Here is an 11,832-nt window from a genome sequence, read left to right as displayed (position 1 = left end):
TATCATGTAGAGGTAGCATATATTTTTAAAAATGTTATTTGCAAACAGATTTTAACAATACTATATATATATTCAAAATAATTACACATTAATTAAAGGTAAACGGGCAAGAAGCTACGCTACTAGTCCTTTCTGAATGACATAGACAATCCTTTTGAAAATTACACCCATAGACCTAGGAGAGACAACATTGTTAACATCTGATTGAATATTCAGAAGTAAAATGATCATATAATTCCAAAGTCACAACACCGATGATTTTTTAAGAGAACCGTGAAACAAATAGATTGTTATTGAATATCGGAATATTTCATAAATGGTATAGTGGTGGCTTTACAATGCATTTTGTTAATGAATTTCTCGTAGAATAAAGAAATAGACACATGAATCACCAACTCAATCTGCAAACAATTCTGTGTTTGTAGCCGTCAGATGTCAATCGCGAATACCCTTTCTCTGTCTAATCGTGTACTATTACATGAATTCTTCAACAAGAGGCTGATAGAACAACTTGTATGCCTCCATAACTTCAAGATACCACATTGCTTCTCGATCGGGGGATGATGAAAGGTCAACAATCTTGTGAACCTGTCACAATATATCAATACAGATTAAGATAATTTCCCCCCAGCTTTCATTATTTCCACTAGCAAGATCAATATTATTATGGGAGCTATTATTGCTCAATATAAAGAAGTTTAGGTGGCTTCAATATATATTATGCAGATAATGGTTGTCGAAGATAACTACTAAGCAAGTTGAAACCAGAAAAAGAAAAAATAAGAACAGGATTTCCCAAGAAGATGAATTCAAACAACACTTAGTGATTGGCTGGAACCCATCGAGGACCACCCAAACTAACCTGTGCTCGTTTTTTCTTTGTGAGAAGTGGACTAATAGAAAGGAACTATCTCATCATATCCGTACATAATAAGGGTGATTTGATTCTTGTATTGTTACAAAATTTTACATCAAAAGCCTTGATCATTGCCTTGTATGTTACAGCTGCTATGCTTTAAGTTTAGGATAATGGCTTGCTCCCTTTCCCTCGTGTACAACACCTCGATTGCTATATATTCTTGTATCTGGTTAATTGTAAATCAATACTGAACTATATTATTCTCATAACTTATATGCTATTGGCAGCATTAGCTTAACAGTAATCTTATATGCACCTTTCAATTATGTAGTGGCCTTAAACACGCATGCCTCTATCAAACTAAATAGCTCTAACTTCCTTGCATGGCATGTCCAATTTAATGCTGCTCTACTTGTGGGGTATGACCTTATTGGTTATGTTGATGGTACCGCAGTAAGCCCAGCCACATCTCTGAATACCTTAATGATATTAAGGTTTTATCAAATGAATTGGCTATCATAAACTTTCCCTTGGATGATGTCGATCTTGGGCATCACCAATTCTATGAATGTCATTGGTACTGAGTAATGTGAGGTCACTGCTGCCCTAAGAACTCGAGAAAATCCTATTGCATTTGATGATCTCCTTTCCAAATTTGACAGCTATTTAAAGAGGGACGACACCTTGGAAGAAACTCCTCTCATTGTTACTGTTAATGCAACACAAAGAGGAAAACAGTATTATACTAAACAAGGAAAACCGCAGGGTTATTTCTTCAATCCTAACAATCCTAGATCTAGTTCTCCTGGTTCATCAATGCATGTAGTTTGTCAGTTCTGTGACAAACCAGGCCAACTGCAAAGGTTTGTTATAAACTTCACAGTAACCCGTCAAAGAGGAACAATGCACCCAAGAGCCTCTCATTACATCACTCAAGATATGGATCAGTTGCATCTTTTTCAAACATACAATGGCTCTGACCAACTAATTGTGGGTGACGGATCAGGTCTTCCTATATCTAATATTGGTTAAACAGTTTTATATACTCTATTTCACCCTCTTTATCTATCAAATGTTTTTTTATTTACATAACATCTTACAAAACATCTTGTGTGTCTCTTCCTTATGTCACATTAATCCGATCGGCATTGATATTTTTTTTTCTGATTATTTATTGGTAAAGGATCTGAGGACAAGGGAACCACTTCTAAAAGGGAAATATAGCAATGGACTCTACCACATGCCGCAACCACCATCCAAACCAACAACACTTGTTACAACACCATCCATTCCTCCACCATGGCATCACATATTGGGGCATTCATCTGATTGTATCATGAGACATCTTCTAATACATTATAGAGACCAACTTCGAGTTTCCCCTAATAACATACGGTTAAGATTTCTGTCTTGAAAACCAAACAGTTCCAGGGCATGTGAACTTGTTAAACAAACCTAGTGAAGAACAAACTCAGCTTATAATATTACGGTCTGGTGCCGTATGCTTCTTCCGACCTGAAGGCATTGCTGAGTATGACTCATTCACCAATAAGTGGATATACTCAACTCAAGCTTAGAAAAAGCGTAACAACCATATAGTAGAGCGAGACTCTACTGTTGTATACATAGGAACAATTCGCTGAATTCCATGACCAGTCTTTTGTGTTTTCGTCTGTTTACTTGGAAACCAAAGTTGTTGTTCTAATGTCTAACAGGCATAATGCCAAAGATAATGATCCGGTTGATAGAAGATTCAAATCGCAAAACACAAAATTCAAAATTGTTATATTTACAAGTTTTACACAATATTTACATCACTTCACTGCATTGAACATTTTCATTGAGAAAAATCAATAACATCAACAAAAGCAATGAAAACTACTAGTTTTGTAATTAATTCATTTTGAGACTGACTCAACCCTACATAACAGACAGGTGAAAACTTACCTTGATAATCGAAGGCTCCCCTGCCGCACGTGCAACGTACCCTCCAACTACCATGACATACATCCCTACCAATAAAAATAATAAAAAAGAGTAATAAATAATCAACATCAGGTAATGTAAATACATTTCAGTTGGTAACCGCACGGACGCTGATATTCAGTGGTCTGAGTTTGAATCACAAAACTATACTAAAAATAATGAAATAAGAATCTCAAAACTCAATATTCAATTGAATCACAAAATGTCAATAGAGAACACAAAAGCCATAGTTTGGAACGGAATTTACCGGCTTTGAAATGACGTTGACGGAACTCGCCGGAAAGAGAGAGTTCAATGACGGAGGTTCCATCGTCGAGAAGAAGAGGTCCGTTGCCATCGTTGGAAGAGATAAGAACGCCCTGCGGTTAAGGGAGAAAAAGAAAAAGGTGAAAACGACGGCGTTTTGGAAATGAAAGAGGGAGAAAAAAGTGAAGAAATGAAACCTGTAACCAAGCGCGTTGGAAGAGAAAGCCACCGAGAGTGAAGCTATGTTGAGAAGGCACTTCTCGAGCTTGTTTTAGCTGTGAGCAGAAAAGCTTCAACGCTGCTAAACCGTAATCCATCGCACTCATTCCCTTCTGCAATTGTAATGTAACACATTGTTATGTTAGGTTATAGGATAAAGTGAATTCACTAATATACTAATGTGCAGTCGGCCACATCTAAACCGTCCAATCAAGATCGGATGGTTCAAATATACTATGCCGATTGAGTATAAGTGTTTTTTCATATTTCATTTACAAGCCGTTTGTTATAGTTTTTCTTAGAAAAAGTTATTTTTTTTTTATAAAATTAATCACTTTTAAAAATATTGTATTTGTTTATTATAGATTGATTTTTTTATTAAAATAAAATTTAAAAATAATCAGAAAACATCTAAAAATAAGAAGCTCCTAAGAGTAGTTTATTAAATATATAATCCCTCTGATCTTTTTTATAAGGAACACTTTGAAAAAATTACACAAACCAATAAAAACCTTGTAAATAGTTATTTTCATTTAATACTCTTATAGATTTAAACTTATTCCATGAATACCCTTATTTAATTACTATTAATTCAACTAATTTACTTATTTTTAATATTCTCTTTCATAATAAATAAAGGCATAAGTGAAATCAAACATTTAAAACATTTGAAAATTGATCAAAATTTCTTATAAAAATGATCAATTTTTTTTCCTCAAAATGTTTCTTAAAAAAATGACTGGGTGAAGTATTTTTCTTAAAGGAAAGATAATTGAGAGTTAGAAGGTGAATGTAATTAAACCCTATAAAATATACACTAAAATTTCAAAAAATTAAAACATTGTTGTGTTAAGGTTGGATTGATGAAGTGGGATCAACAAAGAATGATATAAAGTTGTTGATCGATGATTTTGGAATTCCGAACCCTTTTTTGTTCGTATGAGGCTATGAGCCACACTTTTGAAGAAAAGCACCGTTTATGCGTTTTTTTAGTGTGGGTTTCTGTGATTTATTCATAAACCAACATTTAGGAACCTTCTTTCTAAACCGGCCTTGTTCGAATCCTAGGATACAAAATGCAATTAAAATTTGGAACGCATGATACAAATGGGTATACAATGTCTCTAGATCCAAATTACTAAGGTATTTTGAACTTTTTGGGGGCCTGTAAGAAATATACGGGGTTTAAATAGTAACTTTCATAGTTTTTTTTACACTTGGCCCAAACAAATATTTGTTTCATTGCTGGCCCAAAAGAGATTTTGTATTGTTTGAAATATATATTTAAGTTTTATATTTGTAATTTTAATAAATAATTAAATATTTATAAAAGGTTGTGGATTTGGACAACCTGAGAAATATTTAACTCAATTTATGCATACTCTTCACATTTTTTTAATTCAATTTATGCATACTTTTCACATTTTTTTAATGAGTATTTGAATCCATATTTTTAATATTATAAGAATATATTTCACAAATGTGTTAAAAAAAAAAGAATATACCGTATTTCACAAATATTCATATTTATTTCAAGCATGTTAAAAAAATGCACACAAAATTTCTATGATGCACTTCCTTTGTTCTTTTTTAAGTGTCACTTTTGATCATAATTTTTTTTAATATATAAAACCAAATGTTAGCAAATAAGATATTTTCAATTTGTATCGACGAATATTATTAAAATATTCAGATTTTTTTATAATAGATAATTAAAGATATTAGTGATTAAAGTTGTACATTGATATATGTTTAGTGATAAAAAATGACACCTACAAAGAAATAAATGGAGTAATAAACTCAATTATAAAAAATAATTCAAAATTTCTCATAATAAACATGATATCTGGTAAATCATAACAATCAATTTCTTCCTTGAAGATAAGGGAACATATATTCTTTTTAAGCAAAAAAAGTAGCAGCTACTACCAAAATAATAAGAAGATATTACTTACAAAAAAGAGAAGGGGGCCAAAGCATAACCTTCTTAAAAGATGTAAATCTAAAACTTCCTAAACCAAGTCTATTTCTTGAAAACTCTCAACTATGCATAAAAGAATATCATTTCAAAAGGTGAAATTTTATTATATACAAACCAAATACAAACCTACCAGAGGATACCTGCGATGATGAGGTTCCCATGATCTCACTCATATTGCGGATCAGAGAAAGAAAGTGGTGATGAGTTTCACGTGCTCTAACTAAATTGTAAATAAATAAAAAATTATATTAGCTAAATTGTAAAAAAAAAAAACTATATTAATTAGCTAAGTTATTTGTACTTTAATTCCATTTCTCAAAGATATGACTTGAAAAAGATGAAGATGTAGAAATACTTGTCAAGAATTTTAAAAATTTCTTGAAAAGAGAAAAAAGAAAGAAACTTGATCAAAGAAAAAAATTTAATGGCAAATCCACTACAAGAAAAAATTTCACATGTTTTGAATGTGGAAAACAAGGTCATATGAAATCAGATTGTCAAACTCTATCAAAGAAAGAAAGAATTCAAACCAAAGAAGGCCTACATTGCATGGGATGACAATGAGATTAGTTCATCATCCGACTCGGAGAGCGAAGAATATACAAATCTTGTATTGATGACATCACATCATTCAAGCGATGAAGAACATGAGGTTAGTGATTCTGAAATTGATAATAGACCTTCATATGATGAATTACAAAGTGCCTTAATTAAATGAATTATATGAAGCATTTTTGAAACTTTTTAGAAAATGTTCAAATCAAAAGAAAACTATTTTAAAACTAGAAAATATGGCTAATGACGCAAAAGTGGAATTAGAAGAAGTAAAAAATTCTACATGCAATAAATGTCAAGATCATGAGTCTAAAATTGTTGAATTAAATCAAGTGATCAAGAAATATGAAAAAGGGCAAAGTGGTTTAGAAAATGTGTTAAGTAGTCAAAGATTCTCAAATAATAAATGTGGACTTGGGTTCTCCAATTTTGATAAACTAAGTACAAGTCACAATATATACCTTTGTTAAGGCTACTTGCAATAAATTCAACAATAAGGAATCAAAGAAAGAGCATATTGTAAATCATCATAAAAGGCCTTATGATAGAAATAATTTTATGTCAATAAAAAGAATCATATTTTTAGACATACTTGCTTTTATTGTAATACAAAAGGCCATACTCTTAATGCTTGCTATGTAAGGAACATGGGAATGGATTCTCTCCCGTGGAGAGAAAACTGCAGGAAATAATGTGGGGTGATCTCAACCCTTCATTCCTTTTAGGGACAAATCAATGGATAAGAATTAAAACCTTTAAAATAAATGTTGTTTTGCTTTCTTTTCTCTCCCTTTACACACTTGTACTTTGTACTTCATCCTTTCTTCAATCTTTAATAACAACCAACACACTATCTTGTTCGCGTGGTGCCGATTGACATCGTCGTCGCAAACTCATTGCTTCCGTAGGTTTATTGGTTGAGATGCCGTTCGCCGCCATCGTCGTCTCCTACACTATAATTTTACATATTGATGTACATGCACTCTAATACAATCTAATAACTCTTCCTCTTTTAGAAATGGACCACATCAAATTTAAAACAAAATAAACCAAACACAATCAATTGAATAACAACACTTCTCTCTTTTGTCAGACTATAACAACAGCAAACAAATGTTATTGTTTACAAACAATTATCATGACAAAATTGGTATAACCCATATAATTCTAGAAACTGTCATTGTTTCCAAACAACTAATTGATATAATTCAATCAACTATTATTGTTTCAAAGCAACTAATTGATACAATTCCAACCCGTAGTAGTCATTGTTTCCAAAGAAGAGGGCAAATAGATTCAGAAATTAAACTCACTGTCACGATGTTCCGTGCGCAGCCACAGTTGCTGCTTCAAGGGTTGCTATTTCATAACAACGGAGGTGTGAAAGTATGCAAATTTGAGTTTTGATGTTGAAGAGACTCAAAACGAAGAAGATTGTTTCTTCAGGCCAGGGTTGAGATTACTTTGAGGAAAAGTGAAGAAGAGACTCAAAACGACATTATTCCAAGTGTTTTAATTCATATCCATTGATCTGTCACTAAAAGAAATAAAGGGCTGAGATTAACCCACATTATTTCCTCCAGTTTTTTCTCCACGGGAGATAATCCATTCCCAAGGAACATTGGTGTTCCTAATGGGGAGTATATATGGATAAAGAAAGGAACTAACCCAAAAGGATCCAAAGAAAAATGGGTACCTAGAAAGTATTATTAATTATTTTATAGGTACTTGAAAACCATATGCTAAAATCGTCTTATTAAAAAATGATTTGAGAAAGATTGACACTTTGATATCTACATTGACATCAAATAATTGTGAAGAAGATAAGTTATTTTTACAAAAATATTATCATATCCCTTATATTATTATTCGGCTTAATTACACATTTGGTCCCTTATCTTTATTTTAGGTTTCAAGTTGGTCTCTTATCTTTTGAAAGTTTCAAATTGGTCCCTTATCTTTTCTTCCGTTTACTAAGTTGGTCACTTCTGTCAATCTTTTGACTGACGCCGTTAGATTTTGACACGTGGCAAACGAAAAACACACGTGAATAGCCACATGGGATGACTTACCCAGTCATGTGCCACATCAATTTCTTTTAATTTTAAAATAAAAATAAAAGCTAAAAATAAAGAGGGGATGCGTGGAGAATGCTTACGGGTGCGCTGAGCAAGACACCTCAGCTCTTCTTCTTCCTACTGCAGCCAAAAATAGAGCTGTCAAAATGGCCTCGTCCGAATGGGCCGGCCCGCCAAGTCCAATTTTTTCCCGTGCTTGGGCATTAAAAATCCTAGCCCGAATTATTTTCGGGCTTTTAGCCCGGCCCGATCAGGCCCGATTAAAATATGGGCTAGCCCGAATGAGCCACAGGCGGCCCGCAAACCCGAATAAATTTTAATTAAATTAAAAATAAAAGATATAAATAATTTGTTTTGGATGATTTCAACTTAGTTTGTATTATAAGAGTTTCTTTTTTCGCCCTACGAGTTTCTCAAATATCATCCGCTACTTAAGTGTGTGATATTTTTTTCTCAAATTTCTCATTTTTACTACTTAAGTAGCGGATTTATAAAAATAGGGCGTACGAGAAACTCGTAGATAGCGGATGAGTAAAAATAGGGGGTGCGAGAAACTCATAAGTAGCAGATGAGAAAAAATAGGGCGCGCGAGAAAGTTGTAGGTAGCGGATGAGTAAAAATACGACGCGCAAGAAACTCGTAAGTAGCGGATGAGTAAAAATAGGGCGCAAGAAACTCGTAGGTAGCGGATGAGTAAAAATAGGGCGCGGGAGAAACTCGTAGATAGCGGGTTAGTAAAAATACGGCGCGTGAAAATTATTATATATGTGTATGTACAATATAAATGTATAATATAGATGAGTAAAAATAGGGCACGCGAGAATTATTGATCTTATTTATAATGTTGAGTTTGAGCAATAAAAATAAAATAATAAACCGGGCTGGCCCGAAAGCCTGACAACCCGCACCGGGCCGGACTCGGGCACTAAATTTGGTAGCCCGTTTTTAATCCGGGCTTTTTAGTCCGGTCTGACGAAGCTCGATCGGGCCGGGCTGCTCGTTTTGACAACTCTAGTAAAAAATACTGGTTTGGCCGGCGGTGATTATGGCGTGTTGGCGACACCTCCAAAGTCACTTTCAGACCTCTAAAATTAACTAATGAATATGTCATTTTACTCAAAATTTCGCACCGATTATGAATCCGAACTTAGATTTCTTAGTGGAAGCTTAGATTTTAAATTTCGAAGAAAAAGTTTCAAGAACATAAAAAATGGAAAAAACACGATTCAACCTCAACCAAGTCAAATTAGTGGAAAAGGTTTAAAACATCATTTAGATCATGAATCAATTGGAACCTAACTGATTTGAGCTATGAAACGTTCTAACCGATTCAAACTTTTTTTTAATCACTATGAACTTCGAACTAGACGTTTCTTGATGGATTTCCTTACTTTTTAAGTTAATACCACAAAACTTGATCACAAACATAAGCGAAAAAATAGAACAGAAATAGGGGAGATATCACAAACATCATCACCATCACCATCTCCATCTAAATCACTCCCTACAAAACTAAAATGAACTTTCCAGGATCCATTTAATTTGTTGAAGTTTGTACTATTGCAATTCAAGTCTTATCATTTATTTAATTATCATATGTGTTAAATGCTTTTCATTACATACATATTCGTATAGCATTAGTAAGGCTTTTTGATGAATAATTTAGCAAGTGGCCTAAATCATCGTCAAGTAATAAAATCTAGGTTCATATCCCACATGGATTCCTTCATTTTAACACAACAATTAAATTTAGTTTAAGATGTAAAAAGAGGGGTGATTTGCCTGGCATAAGTTGTTTCTTAGACAAGAAAGTAAAATTGGTGATTTTCAAATAGATTAAAAAAATGATCAGGTTCTTTGAATCCCTTCTTTATCACAATTTGGAATAAACCAAGTCTTTGATTACAATTTCATTCTTGTTATTATGATGAATTAACAAAATAATTCAGATCATGGCTAAGAACTCTTTCCTACAATAATAATACCCTAATGTCTTAGGTGAATTCAAAATCATAGATAATTTTATCGAACTTTAATTGCTTTATCACAATACAATAATTCAATATCTCTAAAGTAATTTTTATTGACCGAAGAGTTATCTGATATTCCAGTTCAACAATTAAGGTTAATAATCAATTGATACCTAAGAATAATTTATAAGGTTGTAATTCATTAAAACATGAAACACAAAAATAACCGAATATTGTAATTCATAAAAATTGCAATACTAAGTTCCTCAGAAGTTTACATGTTCCAAATTGATCCAAAGAAATCATCTAATGAACCTTGAAATCTGGCACGCAGTGAACAGATGCTACGCAAGATGCTACAGCAACTGTTGTAGCAATATAAACGCTGAATATAATAAAGCGATAAACAACAGTAAAGTAAATAACACAAATCGTTTGTTAACCCAGTTCAGTGCAACGTCACCTACTCTGGGGATACCAATCCAAGAATGAATCCACTATAATAGTTCTAGTTCAAAGCCCTCGACCAACACCCGATACTTGACTTATCGCCTAGACACTACCCGTGCAAATCCTACCTAGGAACCTCCTAGATATGAGACCCCGTCCCAATTCCTTCTAACAACACAAACAGTGTTGTTGTGAACTTTATAACGATCAAAGATGGAGACACCCTCCTATGAAACTAGATTCCACTCTCGCTTAAAAGCTCTTGAGTGAAACACAATTAAAAACACAAACTAACTCCGTACTTCAAAGCTTGGGAGTAGTCCACAATTACAACTCAATAAACTCAGTCCTAAACTTGCATCTAGGTGACAGAAGAAAGGTTCACAATTAAAAAAACACTATAAACCATAAAACTCACACATTTAGTAAAACACGGTTTAGATTACATATGAAAAAATAGGTCTGAGTCTTCATGTATTTATAGTCTTGAATTGTCTTGATGTGCAAGCTAGGTTTTCAGACACACAACTTGTAAGAATTGCGGCCAGCCCTAGATTGTTTTAAAAATAAAACAATATTTGATTTAATACAAAAATATATCACGTTATATTTTTGTTCTAAATAAAACATATAAACCGCCTTTCAGAAACTTGAGGAACAAGGCGCGGTTTGGCTTGGCCCATAAGCTTGATCATATAACCAAAACAAATCTTGCTAGCGATATGATATAAAAATTCCTGCGCGATACAGACCAGACAATGTTGTACTCACATGCTACAACATCTTGTCCAGCATCTGGCTAGAGTTGACTTTTGCAAAATATAGCCAATCACAAAAACCCAACAAACCTAATCAATAAAAGACCTGAATTCTTCGCTTTTCTTCAAAGTTGCGCGAGCCGCAGCACACCCTATGCGACACATGCATCATTGTTGGGTATATTCCAAAAAAAAAAATCATTATTGGTCTGAAACACTCTGAGCTATGCATCCAAATCTTCAACTTCTTGCAAACTCAACTACAACAATACCTAAGTGACTCAATTTGACTCAAAACTACTTATAAAAGTCACTAAAATGACTCTAAAAACATCATACAATTGGGTATTGATCTAGATATTGAATGACTACTAACCATTCCTTTTGGTATTTGAATTGATGATAATTAGTCAACCACATAGTTAGGATAGACATATTCCTTTTGGTAGTTAAACTATATAAATTAAATAGTTAAATAATTAGACTAATGATATTTTAAAGTCTCAATAAAGATATGTCAATAAAATAAGTCATTTCATTTTACATTATTTTTTTATAAACATGGAAGGGCTGAATTTAAAAACTAAAAATGTAAAGGGAACAAAGTTCGAAGGAAAAATTTTAGAAACAATTTTGGTATATTTGGAATAACTAACCACTACTAGAAAACTCGCATTTAGCGACCGATTTAGAGACCGATTTTGATGAAAATCGGTCTCTAAATCCTTTA

The 11,832-nt window shown here is 33.0% G+C and overlaps 1 protein-coding gene across 1 annotated transcript; it reads right to left on the bottom strand.

Moving 5' to 3' along the window:
• Positions 1 to 274: 274 nt before the first annotated feature.
• Positions 275 to 3,459, bottom strand: LOC123881569 (recQ-mediated genome instability protein 2-like). Its single transcript, XM_045930286.1, has 4 exons — positions 3,289 to 3,459; positions 3,093 to 3,204; positions 2,807 to 2,871; positions 275 to 588 (listed from the first exon to the last, which is right to left on the bottom strand). The coding sequence occupies exons 1-4, from the start codon at positions 3,415 to 3,417 to the stop codon at positions 475 to 477; spliced, it is 420 nt and encodes a 139-aa protein (XP_045786242.1). The 5' UTR covers positions 3,418 to 3,459; the 3' UTR covers positions 275 to 474.
• Between the last annotated feature and the right edge of the window lie 8,373 nt (positions 3,460 to 11,832).

Source organism: Trifolium pratense, linkage group LG4, assembly GCF_020283565.1.
Source record: "Trifolium pratense cultivar HEN17-A07 linkage group LG4, ARS_RC_1.1, whole genome shotgun sequence".
Taxonomy (NCBI): domain Eukaryota; kingdom Viridiplantae; phylum Streptophyta; class Magnoliopsida; order Fabales; family Fabaceae; genus Trifolium; species Trifolium pratense.
Note: the sequence above shows the minus strand (reverse complement) of the source record. Positions and strands in the feature narration are given on the sequence as shown.